We start from the raw sequence: 20,209 nt of genomic DNA, 5'->3' as shown, positions 1-20,209 counted from the left end.
TTTTATCAGTTATAGATGGGCTTTATTTAAAAGTTAAACAGAAACACACGCACAGATGGCGCCATTGTATAAAGACTCCAACCAAATCAACCCATCTGGCAACGCCGCAAAGCTCCCAATTGGACTTTTGCTATGGGAGCTGCTGGCGAGCCGAGCTTTCAGCTGGAGCAACCTGCTTTCCGCGCATGTATTGGTGGTGGCTGTGGCAGCAACGAGCAGCTCAGCAGTTTAGAAGCAAAAAACGGCTTCAGTTCGAAAGCACGCTTCCAAGCAGACGGTCGCACATTCCGATTGGCAGCCGAGTGAGTGACGAGTGAGATTTAAGCCACGATTCGAGTCGCGTTGAGTCGAGTGACGAGCGCAGCATTTAACGCAGTGTTCGGTGCCTGGAAGCAGAGGCATCCCAAACACACACACACCCTACGCTCTCTTCTCGGGCCCCAGTTTCAAGCCATCATCGGTGCGTCTCTATCCGGATTTCGCAGTGTGCGTGATTTTGTGTATAATTTTTTGCGCGCGCTCAATCAAAACAGTGCTGCGTACAACCCGTTCACTTGCCAGCATCAACAATAACTCCACGCTTGAAAAAAGAAAAGAAAAACCAAGAGTAAAATAAATATAAATAAAAGTGCCACCAAAGTTCTTGAATAATCAAATATTCCGGAATCATTGCAGTTTGATACATCCAGTGGGTCGTAAATCTTCGACGTACCGTAAATTATTTAACAGCTCGCTACGCAGCGTGCTCATATTTTACAGGTAAGTTTTTTGCCTTAGTTACTGGATATTTCTCAAAATGCCACAACAAAAAAAAATACACATCAGCACATCGAGTGCTACTGTTCCCAGAGAAAAGCCAGCAATCCACCCAAAAACCACCCATCACCCACCACCCACCGCCCACGCCCCTGGGCATCACATCTTTATCCGGGCGCAGCCCTCTCGGCCATCCGCTTTTCTTGATACGCACACACATTTTTTGCGTCGCTCCTGCTCCTGCTGCCATTCCACTGCCACCTCCCCCTTTTCCTTGATTGCTGATGCTGCCCCCACTCCGCTCCTGGACTCCCTTTGGCGCTCCTGCACTCCGGTACCGTTGCCTTTTGGGGCCGCTGCCCTGGCATCTGTGCCACTTTTCAATTGCGCGGCCTTTCTTTACGTTCATCACTAATTCCACCTTGCCCGTCCAAAACGTAACACGGAAAGAAATGGGTGCACCTGCTATAATCAATTCTGAAGGGGATGGGAACAGTAAACTGGGTTTGCCTTCTTATAAAACTAAAAACTATTGTAAGACTTGTACAATAGTTCCTTCTTGTTCCTAGAAACTTATAAAACGGAAGTCATGTGATGCAAATATACAAAATATTTATCTTTTTTTCTACCACATGCTTTAGAAACCATCTTCCACAGAATTTAGGCAGTTTTTTCTAATCAATAATTCCATAAATACTTTAAATTATGTTTTTTCGCGATGGACCGGATGCCATGTACAAAAGATGTTTCTTGATCCTCAAAAGTTATGAAACGGAAGTCATGTGAATATTTATCTTATTTATTTCTAAAACATGCTTTAGAAACCATTTTCCATCAGAATTAAGGCAGTTTTCTCTTCTCAATACATAGAATAATTCCATAAATACTTTAAATTATATATTTTCGAAATAACAATTATAGATTATATTATAGATTATAGATATTATAGATATTTTTTAATTTCGATTAAAAATTAGGTATTGCTTATTTATTAGTTTTTCAGGAATCGAATACAGTCATAACTGAATTGTGTTAGCTAGCTATGCAAAAACCTTAAATGAGCGTATGTATAATTGTAGAATTTTTTAAAGTGTACCTGCAGTGAAAGGTTCCCTTTTGCAGTTCCCTCTCTCTCTGTAGCTCTACCTCTGTCTCTCTCTCGCGTTTTGCTTTTGTTGTGTGTAAATTTTTGTGCAATTTCTTCGGCTCCACCGCCATTCGCTTTTTGATCTTGAAAACATGCTGACTCCGACTCCGACTCCGAGTTCTCTCCCCTTTGGAGCAACCTGTCCGCTCCACGAGGCTTCCGAACAAGTTTGTCCGGAAAACCAATAAAGCAAGTAGAATTGCTTATTGGAAATGGGCAAGAAGCGGGACAGAAACACTGCCAGAGAGAGAGGGAGCGAGAGCAGTAGAACAGAATCCCACAAATCTCGTATATGATATCGCACTAAATGGGGGAATGGGGCTACGAACTGCAGACTCACTTTTATTTCTTTAGTTTATGTACTCGCCAAATTACCAATTAAATTATTCGAAAATGTTTATCTCAGCACGGAAATGTGCAAAATTATATAAACATTACGTGACTATTAATTCAGGCTTGATACTTATCTTTAAATCAGTCTGCATTATTAAAATTTAAGGGGGTTAACAGCGATCCCATTTGTTTCAAAATATACTCAATTAAATCGAAACCTGGAATTGAGAGTGCAAAATTAATTGCTCTCGCAGTTAATAAATTAAATCCTCATAAGAGCTACAAAACTGAATTTCATTGAATAAATTAAACAACAAATATTTCACAAAAACTACGACAGAAGAGCCCGCAAGCTCTGTTGACATTTTTATTTAAATGCACGTAATACCGGCTTTAAAATGCAAGCAAATTAAACATTTACAGCTTGTTGAACTGTAGAGATGGCAAACGTATGTAAAATAAATAAAATACAAATTTTAACTTAAATTAAAAATGAGGTATGGGACAACTGACATAATTATTTTTACCAGCTTATTTTTATTCATTTTAATATTGATGAAGTTGCTTAACGTACATTGTACAATTAACCAAAGGCAAAGAGAAAATATTGTCTTTTTACTTCTGCAAAATATTTGATATGCAAAGCATTTTCCCCCCATTTTTGCATTCAAACCCCCAAGACTTTGGGTTTTGGTAAGCCACCTGTCAATGGGGATTGGCTTCAAAGTGGCTTCCTATCTGCTGGATAAATGGAAATCCAAAAGGGTAACAAATCACTGAAACTAGCTTAAGCGGGTGCTGAGCTAAGAACTTATGTACGTACATTGCAGCTGCAATCTGGACCTGCAACTGGGTGCCAGAAACTTGGATAAATATTTAAGTAGGGATTTCTTGCTTCTGCCACGAATCGAAGGCGTGACAAAACGATTCACGGCACTCGGAAAACCGTTAACAGTATTTGCGAAGCCAACCCGGTTTTTGGCCGATGTGCCAGCGAACAGCACACAGAACTTGGTCTAAAGAGTTGGCCAAACTTTCCATTGGGAAATCGCAGGTGAGCGCACGCTAATGCACAACCAAAAAGGCAATAACTCAATTGGCAAATATCCGCAGCAGTCGGAGAACCATGAAGCTGGCTTGCCGAAATGTGCAACATAACTCAATTAGTGGAACAAGAGCAGTGTACAAAACAGTGGGTTGTCGAAACGACGCCTCAGCGAGCATGAAATTGGCCAAAGGCCACTGGATTTAGACCAGGCCCTTTCATATATGTATGTATGAGTTTACCCCTTCGCAATATAGACCAGCGACCCTTGGACTTATTTAGCCAACAAAACTCGATATTAAACGACTTTTTTTGAGCGCCGTTCCAAGGTGAACGAGCCACCCTGAGCAGGGTCGAACTGGACAGTATCTGTATCTGAATCTGTATTTGTATCTGCAAGTTCACTAAAATGTATCTGCATCGGGTTACGTGTACGTGTTGCGCATGCGTTGTCTCTGCATATTTTATGGTAATTCGAACTTGATCCACACACAATTCGCCGCCTTGGACTTTCACACACATTCACCACCCTCAAGTGGTGTTCTTCGCTGGTCCGGTGGATTGCAATTTCCCACAACCATCTTGTATTACAGGGGCTTTCTGTTTGTGGCTCGAATTACGTCCGCCTGGTAGTGGTGGTGGCAAGTTCATTGCTTCTAGTCGGCGGTGGTCAGTGGCAATTAAAATCCAAGCCAGCAATTCTTCACCCGGCAACACTTCATTCACTTCATTCCACCATTAGATCTCCGCCTCTTTGGTGGAAATTGCCTGCACTTTCAGCGGAAACTCGGCAGGCAAACAGTACACATATTTCGAGTGCCTGTCCCACTGTGATTTGCTTCAATTGTCCAGCTGTCCAGCTATCCAGCTGTCCATCTGGTTGACCGACCATCCGCCTTGGGCCTGGGATACTTAATCGCCCTGGCCACATCTGCGGCTTTCCACTCCGATCGATCGATTGGTTGCTGGTTACTTTGTCATTGTCTCAATGCAACAATGCAACAGTCTCAATCGGAAAACAACTGAAGTCCCTAGCTGGCCATTTCGCAAATGTAAACTGTCATTGATTTAAGTTAATTAAAAACTTTAAGCCAGCCAATTGGAGCCGAACACAAAGGGGGAAAACTAATCCAGTTATACAGTTAAAATAGGCTTATAGTAGGAATTAACTATGGAGGTCAGATTTTGTAGAATCATATGATTGCTATATGGAACCCACTGATTGGTTTTGTGAAAGTATATCGACTTCTAACCATTATGCCATCAGATCTTAGCTCCATTTTCATAGGTAAACCCGAAGAGAAATTCTTCTTATGTCATGATAAATTTGCCCTTTAATCATGTGGTCAATTCATAATCACAACTCGAAGCCCTCGGCAATTTTCCCATCGGTATCTGTGTGTCCCATTTTCTCATTTTTTTATGCCCAGCAGGTGCACACACATAAGTGTTTCCCCGACACATGATTAATGAACCAAAACTAGTAATAACTGCACGCATTGTTCGGGAAGCCAAAAATAAAAAATAAAGCGGATTGTAAAAATGTTTACTTTCGCAAGCCATGAAAATCTCCAGACAGGCAGCATAAAAAAAAAATATATGAAAAAGATTGTGACGATTGCGCAATTGGAAATGCGTAACTGTGATTTCTGGACTTAATTGAGGTGGCTAGTAAATAAGGGAAAGTAAGGGGTATCAGCAATTAACGCAGTTACCCACTTTAATCGCTGCTCGCCCACCGAACTCGGAACTCAAACCCAATAAAAAGATACATAATGTTTTCATTTGTGTTAACCATTTGTAATTGATTGATATGTCGACGTGGATCGAGTGTGCGTCTTAAGTTCATTTTGAAATCTTGTTTACTTTTTACGTTGGACGTTTGTTTTCTTCAGTTTTTGAAAAGAAAACAAAAGTGAAAGTCCAAATATGCAAGGCGACGTGCTGCTGCAACAATGCATATTAATTTTTCGGCTTTTGTTTTTAGTTTTTGTGATGGCACGCCTCTGGCTGAATTTTGGAGTTTTCTTTTGCCTCGCATATGCAAAACAATTTACGCCAAAATGCGCGTTGGCAATTGTTTAACCAATTTTAGCCCACCCTCTTGGACAAATGCGCATGCTTGGCCCAAAGCAGAAGTAGGCAAAGGTTTACTTTGGTTACTGCCTTTACTTTTGGCTTTTTTGTAACTGATGCAATTCGTCTATTACGCAGAAACGGACAAGTTTTGGGATATAGGAGCACAGCAGGTGTCTAAGCCAGTTTGCTGGGTGTTTTATTTTGGAGCCTAGAGTAGAGGTTTAGTTTGCTTATTTGGCTTCGTTTTATTTGCCTTCAATTTGCACTAGTCAAAGCGTATTGCATACGTTTGTTTTAAGGCACGAATCTTGCGTTATTTAGAGAACTCTAAAGTTTAATTTGTGCATTTAATTGAAAAGTTCTCCATTCATAACAAAATCAAATCCGTTTTTATCAGTTTTGATGTTATTTCCATTTCGTGACGAAAGAATGCATTATATTCTCGTTGAATCTTCTCCTGTTTAGATATGAGAAATTCCCGAACTTATTACCTTATCTCGCTGCAAATATACAGAATATTCAATCCGAAGCATAAATCATAGGTGCAGATTATATCAGCAGGCATAAATGCAGCCCTTTTTTCGCTGGCTCCCTCTGCGTTCTCACATTCCCGACAGGCTTACAGGAAGTAGTAAGTCTGTCTCCGTTATTAGATAAGTTGCATAGTCTGTTGGGGGGGAGGCTCTGAAATTACGAACGTCATCAAAAACTTCCCACATAAATTTATTCCAGCTCTGGGTGGGATATATGCGCGTACAGCCGCACTCTCGCCGAGCGATGCGATATTTCATAGTTGCATAGGCGGTGGCAAACATTTTTTTCTACATTTTTTTTTTTTTTTTATGCACTCCCATGCGTTGGGAGTAGCATGTGTATCTACACTTTTTCGCCAGTCTGAAAATGAAGCGAACCGAGCTGAAGCGAATAGAAATGAAATGAAAAACTTGCCCCACAGTCGAATGAGTCGAGTGAGCTTGCTAAATATCGAATGAGAAGCATTGATTGCACTGCAGCCAGCATATTGCCAAATGGCCAAATGTGAATCGGTTTTGTTGGCCACAAAGTTACAGGGAAAATTATCTTTCCATGTGGCAGGAGGAGGAGGAAGTGCCAAAGGTTGTAAATGTGAATGTGAAAGTTGAGCTTGGCCGAAAGGCGAGGAGAGGAGAGGCGTATTAGCCGCAAGCTAAGCACATTGAACTTGGCCCCTTGGGGTTCCAAAAGAAAGTTGAATAAGTTAAGTAATCAGCGAAGATCCCAGTGCCACAACACGATCCTCGGCTTTTCGCACTTGAGCTCGCGTGTGTGGATGCAACTGTCACTGCAAATATGTATCCGCCAGATACTTATTTCATTTAAACATATGAAAAGTAATGTGTGAGAGTTGAGCTGCTGTTGCTGTCGCTGCAGCCGCTGCTCGTTTAGGTCCGCAATTTGCGCCTCGTGACTCGAAACGGTCATTATCTAAATCTGGGGGGCACCTTCATACCTTCATACCTTAATGCCCCATGAATCTCTGCTTTATTTCCGAACTTAGCATCTGTTTAGCCTGTCGTCCGCCCACGCAGAAAATGGGCGCCGAAAAGGGTAATGTGCGGAGAGGCACAAACTTTAATGGAAATTTATTTGCATCTGTTATGAATTGAAGTGACAGCGGGCGTTGCTTATGCTCCACTCGGTTATGTTTTGTCTCTCAATGGCAGGAAATTGCCGCTCCACACAGCACACATGGCGTATGTGTAATCTCGCCATAACAATGGCTTATGCACTCTCAATTGAAAACAAAAAAGTTTAGATTAATGAAAATACATAGGGACTGTCTCTTAAATAGCACACATGAAGTGGCATTATTTTATTTAAAGCTGGAATGGAATATTTGTATATTACAGCCCATTAGCTTATCGTATTATATGTATATTTAAAGTAATAAGTTATGTATTTGTTTTTATTCACCAGCCGGAAGCATAATAATCTAGTTAACTTAAATCATCAAATATGTATATGCATGCACAATTTCAGCAGAATTGATAAGTCCTGGCTCAGCTCCATGAAAAACTTGCATAAAAACCAACTGAAGTCAGACGTTCTTGTCAACTTATTTATATGCATAGGTTATATAACTTGACTTCCATTATTATTCCAAACTTTTGTATTTTCCTACAACTTTGATTTGACTTTGCAGCATCTTTCTTCTTTTGTTTATCTTTGTCGAAACGCCTCATTATGCTGGGCAAACAGAGGCAGTTTAAAGCATTTCATCAGTTTATTTTATTGATGAAAAGTGAAAAAAAGCAGTAACAATAAACCTGCGAGCAGCAGGCATTCAGACAAAGGCAAATCATTTGCCAGCTCATTATGAGCTAAATAAATGTAAGTGTGTCAACCTCGTTCAAGCTCTGTAATTCAAGCAGACAGCCACAGATACAGATACTTCTACAGATACAAATACATCTACAGATACATCTAGATACAGATACAGACATAGTACATTACCCGTCTTGCAGCTTAACTGGAGCAATGGGCAATAATAAACCAAAAAGCCAGAGACATTGAACAAATTCTGGTTCGGAGCATTTCACTTTTCACAAAAAGACGAGGCAGAAACTGAATAATTAAAAAGGAAAAAAATTAATAAAGAACTGGAGTGGGTTGACCGAGGGCGGGGGAACCTACTCAATTAAGTAAAAATATATGTATGTATATGCAAAGTTTCTTTTCTCTGTCCACAGCGCTGGTAATTGGCCCCAAATAGTTTCATTTTTCCCCAGTCCCCCACTTTGATATTTACCTTAAAGTAGGTCAGTGTCTGAAATGTTATTCGACTTCTCGCGTTCTTGACAAAAATTTGATGCATAAGCGAAAATATTTTGGTGGGTCAAATAAATAATGTTTCGAGTGAAAGAAGCACTTCAATTACAATGTTTGGTATAAAATTCGCAATTGCTTTCATCTTTTGCGATCAAATATTAATGCAGAATTTCACGTTTGCATTGATATTTGGCCAAATCATTTTAATGGAATTTCACATTCAAAGATATTTTTATCTTCAGAAATGGAAAGAATGCATTTTAGCAAAGTTTGCGTTTTATCAATAGTATTTTCATAACTAAACGAAGTGCTCGCAAAGTTCATCAAAATTTTGACAATCTCTGATTAAAATCTCTCTCAGCAAATTGAAGTTTTGACATTTTACCTATGTCACCAAAAAGTTGCCGAAGCCATTTGCATATCAACTCCAACCACCCACTGCACCCGCTCTTTCGTAATCAAATCTAGAGTTTAACTTTGCAAAATTTCCTCAACTAGAAATAAATTCGCAAAAATGTATCGCATAACGCTGCTAAATGGCCAGACGTGTCTGGGTCTTTCGTGGCCGGTTGGCCATAGTAGTTGGCTGTTTGGCTGGTGACAACCCGACTGCCTGGCTACCAGATTGGGATGCTGCACAGTGAGAAAAACTTGGCAAGAAATATGCAAAAAAACTATAGTATTACGAATTATATTTAAATGGGTTTGACTTTTGATATCAAGGAAGTCACCTCTACCTTACATTTTAAACAGCTCTCTTTTTACACGAATGTATGCAGTACTACAACGCTTTTGCTTACAGTGCACACAGATGTATTGCTCTCGTAACACGAGTGCGTTGTGGGCGTGGTCGAGGGGAATTGGGACCGGGGCGTTGGCATCTGCGCTCGCTTATGGCACACGGCTTGGTCCAGTGCACATGGCCCAAACGAAGCTGTCAGGTGTTAAATTGGCAAGCCATCAAATGGCAGCAAACATGGCAACAAACATCGCCGCTGCGAAGACCATTGACCTAAAAAATAGAAAAATAGAAGAGCGGAGTCAGACAAAGGGGCTCACTCTTCAACTCGAAGACCTTTAGACTGCTGGGCTGGGGCTTGTGCTTTTTGGCTTGGGGTTTTGACTTCGTCTCGTGCCGGAGCCCACTAATTATGTCAAATTAACGCACTTCATGTGATTATATAAGCAAACTAACATAAACCAACAGCCAGCGAGTTGAATGACTTCGCAGAGTGAATAATGAAATTAACAAAACTGAATTTGAACGACACTCAGTTGGCCTTATGAATGTGAGGTGCTGTCGGCTCGTAAGATTCATTTAATTAGACCACTTTCGAGGTATAATTTTGGCAGGGTTCTGTTGTAAAATTCAGATGCTCTGACTTTGTGTAGATTTTGAAATTCTTGCCGCTCCAAACGCTAACGAAGTTATTCGCCCGGCTTTTCTCGTTTCGCCTTATATTTGCATTAATTAAGCGAAATTTAAAAATAAATTGATTGTGTGGCTCGTGCGGCAGTGAAAAAAGTGCAAAAAAAAAAACATCAAAAGTAAAAAACAAGAGCGTCAATATTGCGCTATATTTTGCTCAATTAATGGATTTTTATTCCAGTTGGATAAGTTCGGGTTTAAAGCCTTTTTTTTATAGGAGACAGAAAATTTAGCAATCAGGGGAGACAAACAAAAAAGGCAAATTGTTGGGTAAACTCTTTCAAGGGACATCAGTTGGTTAGGGTTTACACATAATGTATTTTATTTGATGGAGGAAATGATGCGCCACGAAAATATTATCCGGTGTAATTAATAAAAGGGTTTTAAACGGACAAATTAAAATAATTGTTAATTAAATTTAAACCCTGCTCTATGTCGGCAACAATAAGATTTATCTGTGTATAGTAATAACTTTGTTTTATATTGGTAATCGAGATTTATTTAGCATGAATATTATATTGGGAAGTATAAGCAATCAACCGACTAAACAAATACTCAAAAATCAAAATAATCCGCCAGTATTAATAATCGGATTATAAGAAACCATATCAACCATTGAAACACAGATTTAGGAAATAAGCAATGCTTAAATGAGTTTTGCGAATGATGCAACTTGCTTTTATTACGCTACCCAGCAGATTTAGCCATTAACATTTCATTTACCATAGCCGTTTATACTATAAACTTTATAGCAAAGTAGTTCCCACACATCCACTCCGATATGCATACTTAAGATCTCGAGCAGAGCAAATGGGAGGCTGAGCCGCCCACCTGCATTTAAGTACTGTTTGGAGAGTGCGGTGACCCAATTGAGGCTTATTACCCTGTAATTTAATTACCCATCTTGGGAGTTTCGGCGCCCAGGAACCGCAGCTCGGGAGCTGAAGAACGAAGTGGCGAGAATTTTCCCACGCTTTGACAGATGGAAAAGTGGCTCGGTGGTTCTGTGGTTCTGCGGCGGCAGTTTTGGTTTGCAGCATGATGGGTTTTTCCTCGAATGGCATTTCACATTTCCCATCTCCAAAGCCTCAGCCAATCAAATCAGAATCGAAGTGCCGAGAAAAATGGGTAACGGCCAGCGGAGCAGGGAAACAGAAAGCATTGGCAATAAATAAAATTTCTAAATTCTTGGCAAGCCAGCGAACGTGACAAGTGTGAAACACACATCGATACGAATATGTGAGAGTGCAACTGGGAAATGAACTGGCTACGAGTATATACCCTCATGTTCAAAGAGTTATGGCCAAAGGTTTCGACTGGCCTTTTAGTTCGAGCGCAGCAGCTTCTTTTTTCCCTTAAGTCTTTTTTTTTTTTTAATTAATACAAGTTACGACTTTCTTTAACCCATTTTGGCGTCGGAAAGAGCGGCTGGTAGTACAAGAAAATGACTTCCAGTCCCACAATTGAGACCCGCTCGAATTTCCTTTCTGCAATGGAAAATGCTTTAATCACCAGCGTTGCGATGCCAAAAAAAAAAATGTGCATTGTTTGGAGAGCTCTCAACTTCCACTTCCACAGCAGCCGGTAAAACAAAACTTTCTATGGCTAAAAAATGCGGCACGAGCATGTGCAAGCATTTAATTACGCAAATAATAAACAAAGCCTGAGTTAAAATCCGAATGCAAGTCAGCAGTGAGATCCATAAATTTGTTTTTATTATTATTAAATGCATATAGATAAAAATGCGTTGTGTGGGATATAAATTGATCTCGGCTTTCCAACGAAAGTATTTGTATAACACACAAATTTCGTTTTTTATTTGAATGTTTTTAATAATCTAGTTTATTATCATTTTCATATAAAAACTCAGAAACACTGGTATATATTGATGTGTCTGTTTAAATTTTATATAACTTCATTGCAAATACCTTTAGCTTCACTACGTATGCTCCTTAAAAAATGCATAGCTTGTTCATATTTGTTTTTTAAACATTTTATGTTTTTCAAACAGATATTTGAGTTTCCTAAGTAGATATCCACTTTATATTTGAGTTAGATGAAAAGCTGATGCTGAGCTTGCTGAATTTTTGCCAATATTTTGCATGGGCCACTTGAAAGTTAATTACAAGATTCGCCCCCTTCATGTGCCAGTGTGTGTGTGTGTGTGTTTGTGTGTGTGTTATCCACGTAGCCCTGCAAGAGTGTGTGTGCTAATGGCAAGCTTTTGAATTTTGTATGGGGCTCATATGGCATCGCAAGCCAGAAACGAGAAACCAGCAGTGGCAAGTTAGTGGGTGGCTGCTGGAAGCTTTTCCGATTTTCCACTCAGCCAAAGAATTAATTAAAGCTCCGAGCCAAACTGTAGCATTAATGAATAGATAAGGGCGAAGGTTGGCAACATTTCGAGATAGATATCTAATTAAATTTGGAACTTTAAACTGGGATTTGCAATACAAATACTTCATATTTTTAGCATTGTTTAAAGCCTTCTACTTGCGTTGCTATCGCGTAAGCCGGTTTTATGCAAATACTGAAATCCCAGGGATCAAATTCAAATTAGAATGCAAATAAAAATTCTTTTCGACTTTAAGCCGCCCGCAAACAAATGACTTAAGCGTCAATATTCTTAAACAATACCTTGTTTTTGGCTAAGCCCATATTATAAATTCAATGTCACAACCATTAAGCGCCATATGCACATCCGTTAGGCAGTCATTTGCATGTCTTATCACCAGAAAATTTAAACTAATTTAAAGCCAGAACGTCGGTTGTCTGAAACAATGGAAAAGCAATTAAAAATTTTGTGATAAACTTTTGTTGTGTTGAAGGGTGGTGGGCGGTGGATGAAGTGGGGAATGTAGCGCCCACAGAAACTCGGCTTATGTGAATATATATATGTACATACAAGTATATACATAGGTCTCGAAAGCGTTTTGCACTCAAGTACTTCATGCACTCAGTGCCTCTCTGTGTTAAAAGCTAAACTCAAAGGAACAGCATTTAATATTTGCACCATTAAATTTAGCTTTAAAAAAATATAAACTCCAAGAAATCGAAATTGTACTAAATTATTGCTTACCACTTGGATTCGAACATAAATTGACATTTAAAGTGCTATTTTCTTGACCGCAGCTGTGTGGGTGTGCGAACACAATTACATTTTGGCCAAAACATCATTAGGAGGAGGCTGCGGGATGTGGAACCCAGCTTTTACCGGGCTCAAAGGGACCCGGGCAAAAGAATGAGAACGAAAATGTTGGCAAGGAAAATGTTTGCCCGTAGCCGCGACTTGGCAACAGTAGAAAACAGGAAAGAACCCAACAGAACCAAATAGAACAGCATCGAAAATGAAAAACCCAGAGTCTGAGGGCTTAGCTCCGCTGCCGAGTGCTCTACTTTTCCAACTTCAATAGCTCGTGACATTGTTTGTGCACGAGTGTGTGTGCATTTGTATATATACGTATACATACATATATATATTTACCCAAATAACTAGGCACACATGTACAGCTGAGAACTTGGCTCAAACCAGATGGCCACAACAACAGCGTCATCTGAAAAGAAAAGTGCTAAGCGCGGTGAGAAGAAATGGGAGGAGGGCGGTGGGAGAAAGCGGGGAAGTTGTTCTACTGCTAATAAGAAAGTTAACGTGGAACAAGATGCTGGAAATTGAGATTCCCGCCGACTCAATGAATTAATGAATGAACGAAAGCTTGTAATTTACTTGCGCCATTTTTTAGCTGCTCTCGGATTTAACGTATCTCTTTATCTGCTGACGACAGCACACACTGACTCTGTAATTAATTTAGATTTAAATCGCTATCAAGAGTTCTTTAGGAACTTGTTTAAATTATAAATGAAACTGAAAGAGTGTGGGTTTCTCAATAATAATAACATAATAAAACTCGTACTTTAAGAGCTTCTTCGTCAGCTATAAAGATTCATTAAAATTCTACATATTTAAGGTATTTAAAATTGAACTTTCTTTCTGCTCGCACATTTTCCGCTGAAGTCGTTCACCAATTTTGAAGGGCCAACTTTACATGTTAATTTGTTAGGCACGGGGCACGTACAAACATGGCCGATAAAAAATGCAACCTGGCTAGAAATACTTTTCTTGTTTACATACGCTTCTTGGTATTTACGTTATTATGTCGTTTGTTCGTTGTTTTTTTTATTTCCTCTGACACTTTCTTTTCTGTAGTTTTTGTGTGTGTGCTGTGCGCAACCGAGTGTGCGGCACTTAACATGAAATTAAGTAAATTAAGTAAAAATATTTTAATTCAATTAGAAACCTCACAACCCAAAGTGCTAAATGTGGAATTTCACTTTGTCATTGCAGTTGAGAGAGCTCCGTGGAGGACAACAGCCCCAAGATTTCGAAAACAACGAAAATGGTCTTCGACTGCGGAGTCTGGTGTGCAAAGTATTTGCTTTGCATATTCAATTTTATATTTTTCGTAAGTACAGATGCAGTAGAGGGGTTATTGTGCCTTCTGCACCAGGTAATGCATATGGGTAAACGCATAGAGTTGCGTTCATGTCATCCATCCTATGGTAACCCATGCCCATGGTATCGCCCATCCATCCAAATTCCATTGCAACTCAATCAAGCAAATCTCTGCGCATGCGCTGGTGCTTTTTGCATTTTCCCGCATTTTCAGCAGCGGTTCATTGACTTTCAGCCACCATCGTCATCAACATCATCATCATCGTCATCATCATTACCAGCGTGTTGATTGCCAAACGTCATCATCGGCATTTTCGAATGCAATCAAGATGGGCAGGCAACGTCATAATAATAACAATCATCAAACTGCGTTTGCATGTCCAGCGGGGCGAACTGTGTTGTGTTTTTATGTTTAATGATTTGTGTTTCAGTGTAAACACATAAATGCGCACTACCTGTACACAGGCATATTTTAATGTACATATTTTTTTTTTATTATTCATTTTGCAGTTGCTAGGCACAATTATATTCGGAGTCGGACTTTGGCTGGCCGTGGACAAGCACTCGCTGATTGCTCTCCTCAAGTTGGTCGAGAGCGAGCGCATTGAGGTAAGACCAACTGAAGACCAGAGGTTTTCCCGTATACCCCCAATATAACACGCCCAACTCCTGGTGAAAGTGTTGCCGCAGAAACACCCCCTTTTTACTGCATTCCACACAGTTACAACGCAACGTTCATACGCAACCCATCGAAGTGTGTAATTCACATATCGAAATCGTAGTAAATCAACCCCGAAATATGGATCAACCTCACGTGCAGGTGCTTCAGTAATAGTGGGGCACTGGTACTATGATTATTAGAAAAATATAATTATATTGTAAACATGTGCTTCGGGTGGAAATGGTCAAATGTAAGGCACGAAAACGCTAATCAAAGTGCACAATGCATTGTGCTGACACACTGACAAACAATAGGGGATGGCTAATAATGCCACTTTAATTGGGTTGAAATTCTATATAAATTCTATATAAGGCAGCAAGACTACAATGGAACTTTAAGTAGTGACATCTAATATCTAAAAGGGGCGACAGGCAGAACCATATGGAAATCAAATAAATATAAATATTTTTCTCAATTAAAATGATTTTTATGATGATTAGCAAGTATAGAAAGCCATGAATAAATAGTTGTTAAATTTGGTAATGCACTTTTGATAGTGTCTAACTATAATGTACACACTCCTCCACAGAACTTTCAGAAATGTACAAATCGTTGTTTAAAGCCACTCTCCGGGGTCTTTTACCCAATTCACACAGATAAACTTTTTCAACTATGACAATTTCCATCAAAGTTTGCATGTTCAGCGTTAACTAAAGTTTGTAGTTTGTAGTGAAAATTCCCTTTGCTTTCCGACTGGACGTTAGGGGTTTATCGCTTAGGCAAAACAAATGAAAAGTGCATGTCCATGCGGGTACTAATTGTGGGGTCACCTAGGATAAACATGCGAAACCTAATTGAGAACCTTTACCCGGAACTCAGTATGCTGATAGACATATTCCATGGGTGGCGTTTGGTCAATGAACTTGCACTCTAGCTTCAAAAGACTTAACTCAGATCTGACAATTTGCCTACGACAATTGGGTAAAATGTGCACATAATTCAATTATACGAATATGAGGAAGGAGACAATTTTTGGCCAGTTCAAAGTTTAATTACGTATACGCAGTGTAGACCACATTCTGAATCTGAATTTTTTTTTTTTTTTTCCTCCGTTTCCATTACAGCAATTTACACAGCCACAGGCCATAGAGCAGCTGGCCTATGTGCTGCTCGTCATCGGAGCCGTCATGTTCTTCATGAGCTTCTTGGGCTATCTGGGAGCCATGCGCGAGTCCCGCTGTCTGCTGTCGACGGTAAGTGATCGAATGGAATGGAATGGAATCTGGGTTGGAGGTTTGTACCCGGACCCGCTGACAGTCCGGCTCGAAACTGAAAGTCATTTACAGGTCTTTTTTCGATTTTGGGATTCTGGGAAAGTGTTTTGCTGTGCAATCTAAAATGATTGTTTTATTCTTTGATTGCTATCTATTAAAAATGTGTACATGTATGCTAAGTTCCTATACTAAATAAAGCAACTACATAAGAGTTCGATAAATATTTAATTCTACACAGCCACAATTGAAGTGAAAAGCAAACATCAAATTTATATTTAACTAAGAGTACAGTGGAAATAAAATAGATTTCTTTAGACGAGACTTATTTGCTCGCCATTAGCGAGTGACTTCCATACAGTGCCGATACGCATTGTCACAAATTTACAATTTACATTTCCCCCGCCCAATCAATGAGTCCAATCAGAGTTTTACGAGCTTGCATCATCGGGTACATGGTAATGGATGACTGACAGCCATCGAAGATTCACAGATTCACGGCTCCGTGGAGTTGGATTGCCAAGCGTTTGTTTGCATTTTCCAGCGAAAAACTGTTGGCCGTTGAAGAGGATTTCCATTTGACTTTGACTCTTGGCTGGAAAAACTACAAACTATTGACGGGCACTCGAGAGAAAGTTGTACATAGCCGGGTGTATCTATAGGCTATAGGTGAATTATCGTACATAGATACATCCATATCGTGAGGCGAGGGCATGTTTGAACGATTGGTTAAGCGGCGACAAGCCCTTCACTTGGCCATGTCTCTGTGGTCTCTGGGCTGTGAGTGGAATTGTAATTTCTTTGGTATAGAAAATAATTTACATTTGCACCTCAAGTGGCCAGAGGGACTTTCTATGGTCGAGAGTGTTCACTCGGGGCGATTGTGGTAATTAATAAACCGTTTTATCACATTTACCTGCATTACTTAAACCGGACGCGCCCACATTTCTGGGCTTGGCCAGCCAGCTTAATTGCAGCGACAAACAGGTGAATTTAATTTACCTGAACGAGAGGGGGGAAATCAGTCAGGGGGGGGAAGGGCTTTGCGCATGCGCAACGGTGCCGAACACGCGACCTGCATGCGACCCTCTTGGGTTTTGCACTTAAATTAGCCAAGGTCGCTTGGTTAACGCATCTGAAGGCCAGCGCAACTCTTGGCATGGCTAACATGTCTTAGCATTGATTTTTTTTAAGACGGCAATTTATTATTAAGCTGAAAGAGTGCAGGCACTCGCGTAGCTAAACGGTTTTCAAATCGCTACACTTGGCAATGCAAACAAAGTGAAGCTGCTCTCTGCTAGGCCGCAATTCGGTGAGCTTGCATGTGTATCTGACAGATACATAAGCAGGCAGTCGGCTACCAACGCCCACGATGGCTAAAATGAAATGCTGCCAGGCGTAACAGCCGCAACACAACCAGCTAAAACCGAGCATATCAGAGCAGCCTATCAGGGCAACAACCACAACGACAACCACGAGGGCGACAACATTACCGAGGCACTCGGAAAAATTACTTCTTAATTGGTTTCAGATTGAGAAAGATGCTCTGCAACAAGCTGGGTATTTAAAAGTATCTCTTTTGCAGTGAAGCATTCAATGTGCATAAATAAAGTAGATTTTATATAACAATTTTATTATATGTATAAAAATTATATAATATGGTTTTTTGCTGTAATAGAAGAATGAAAAGCCACAAGAGCTTTTTGAAACATCTAACAAAACACTGAGAGATGACCTTCAGCATTTGTGCTGCATGCTGCGGTCTACCCCACCATCCGCCCAACCCCCCCTGGGCCCACTCGCCATTCCAACCGAATATGTATCTGTATCTATACGTGGACTCTTGCGGCTAAATGTGTGCTTGGGCCTAACTCACCACCAGCGGCAGCCGACAAATGCTGCACATTTGGCTCAGGGTCAAACGGCTAGATTTTTCTGCACGGCTCACAAAGTGCCCAGCGAATTGGGTCAACTGTGTGCGAGCGTTATAAATAAAGCAGGCAACCATAACAAGAAATCATTGAATAAATGTATTATATTTACAATAATGAAGGCATATAAATTTAAACGTGAAGTTTTTATTAATGCGAGCAAATTGAAGATGATATTTGTGGCCATAAAGAGCTATTAAAAAAGGTGGATTATTTGATATAAGCATTACAAGTACTTTAGTATTATATCAATAAAATGGATTGGTTAAAAGCAGGTTTAAAAAGTAATAAATGATTTATAAAAAAACTATATCTCTTCACAGTATGGAACCTTTTTGATCCTGCTACTGATTGCCGAGATCGTTGCCGGAGGACTGGGCGCCTTCTTCAAGGACAAGGTTCGTGCCGAGAGCAAAAACTTCTTGCAGACGACCATTACCAGTTATTCGCTGGGCGAGAATGTGGATGCTACCTCCCTCATGTGGAACCAGCTGATGGGCAACTTCGGCTGCTGCGGCATCAATGACTACCACGATTTCGATGCCTCTCCAGCGTGGGTGAACGGCAAGGGCAACCGCACCATTCCAGATGCCTGCTGTATCCTCAAGGATGTGGCCAAGTTGGTGCCACGCGACGAGGACTGTGCAACCAACCCCAGCGACAGTAACAGTTTCTACAAGAAGGTATGCAAATAATACCCCTAGATAAAGACTGAATCTTAATTAATACTTTATATTCTTTAAGGGCTGCTATGAGGTCTTCACCGAGTGGCTGATTCGGCAACGTGAACTAGTCATCGTGGCTATTGCGGTGGGCATTGTGCACCTGGTGCTCATTATCCTGGCCTTTGCCCTGTGCAAGGCCTTTGCCAAATACAACGATATGCGTCTGTAAATCGGAGATGACGATGACAGCGGATGTTGTGACAGTTTTCAGAGTTAGCAAAGTAGACGTAGGAACGAGCCAAAACAGCAGGACAGTGAAGAGCGACGATCCCTCCTAGAATTTCCCCCAAAACTACAGCACCCTACCGAACACCGCGACGTGCTCAATGGAAACACTGAAAGACAAATATATTCAAATGCATTTGCCGCATGGAACGGGACAGAAACGAGAACACAAAACAACAGTTTAATACAGCTCTACTCTAACAATAAGCTAAGATCATAGCCAGCATAATCCATTTACCGATAATATTCAAGAATATCTTACAAGAAATGTTGCTCAATGTTTTGCCAGCAAACGAATGGTCGGGAAGATCGCGAAGGTTTTACGAATGAAACTCACACTTGGAATATTTATTTGTAAATCTGTTTTGATAGCAGTTTTTTAGTTGTTAAGTAGTAAACTACAATATGCGTAGTATTGTAACTATTTTTCATAGACTATTACGATTTTGTTATGCAATCAGGCAGGCATTCGATAACCACTCAAAAACATCACAGAAATCACATAAGCTAAGACGAAAGACAACACACACTTTTAAGATTGAGCGTATAGTGAGATCAGTTTTGAATGATAACTTTTAAAGAAGCATAAAGCGATTACGCCCATTTAAATACAAGCATGCGTATATACAAATATCGATTGAAATTGAAACGATAAAAAATGAAATGGCATTGACATTGTACTAGTATGTGTATTAGTTAATAAGTCTCTAACCTTAAGTTGTAACTTTAGTTGTTTTTTGCTATGGCTATCTTCGAGTTTTTAACTACACATGCCGGGGCATGCAACTTCGTGGTCCCGGCTCTTTTGTTAAAAATGAATGTTGTACATTTTTGAATTCTATATATACATATATAACTATTATTAATGCATATTATATACACGTACATATGTCTGTAGTTTACTTAACGTACTTTTTGGAAACAGCGCAATGAAAAGCCGTAAATCGAAAGCATGAAACTAAAACACACACAAAAACAATAAAAACCCATTTAAAGATGTACATTTCTGAACGTGAACGAAAAAGTAAATCAAATAAAGAAAAAGTAAATTAACATTTTTGGTAGATGGGTTTTTAATATGGAAAATATGGCCATTTCCGGTTTTCGTAGCAGAAGTTTGTGCACCTGTTAATAACAGCGACACACAAATGGTAACAGAATGTTAAGAAGAGCTTAAAAGCTCCAGAAAGAAGGCGCCAGTTTTGAAAGGAGAAAAACTCATTTTTGTGCTAGCACTTTGCAATCATTTATTTACGAAAGACGTTTTAATATATTTATATATACGTGGAGCTAAAATGATTTACTTAGTTGTGTAGCCTGAAGACAACCGTGTAAATGATATTTCGTAG

At 39.9% G+C, this 20,209-nt stretch overlaps 1 protein-coding gene across 4 annotated transcripts; it reads left to right on the top strand.

The window, feature by feature from the left end:
• The first annotated feature begins 159 nt into the window (after positions 1–159).
• Positions 160–19,913, top strand: LOC120449679 (tetraspanin-18). 4 transcript variants are annotated; one of them, XM_039632290.2, is made up of 7 exons: positions 160–302; positions 676–759; positions 13,940–14,057; positions 14,558–14,656; positions 15,833–15,961; positions 18,234–18,593; positions 18,655–19,913. In XM_039632290.2, the coding sequence occupies exons 3-7, from the start codon at positions 13,992–13,994 to the stop codon at positions 18,802–18,804; spliced, it is 804 nt and encodes a 267-aa protein (XP_039488224.1). In that variant the 5' UTR covers positions 160–302; positions 676–759; positions 13,940–13,991; the 3' UTR covers positions 18,805–19,913. The 4 variants fall into 4 exon arrangements, with proteins under 4 accessions (XP_039488224.1, XP_039488221.1, XP_039488220.1 ...); XM_039632287.2 differs by having other exon boundaries at positions 174–460; XM_039632286.2 differs by having other exon boundaries at positions 174–486.
• The last annotated feature ends 296 nt before the right edge of the window (positions 19,914–20,209 follow it).

The sequence above is a fragment of the Drosophila santomea genome, chromosome 3L, assembly GCF_016746245.2.
Source record: "Drosophila santomea strain STO CAGO 1482 chromosome 3L, Prin_Dsan_1.1, whole genome shotgun sequence".
In the NCBI taxonomy this organism is placed as follows: Eukaryota; Metazoa; Arthropoda; class Insecta; order Diptera; family Drosophilidae; genus Drosophila; species Drosophila santomea.
This window is presented reverse-complemented; position numbering and strand designations above follow the sequence as displayed.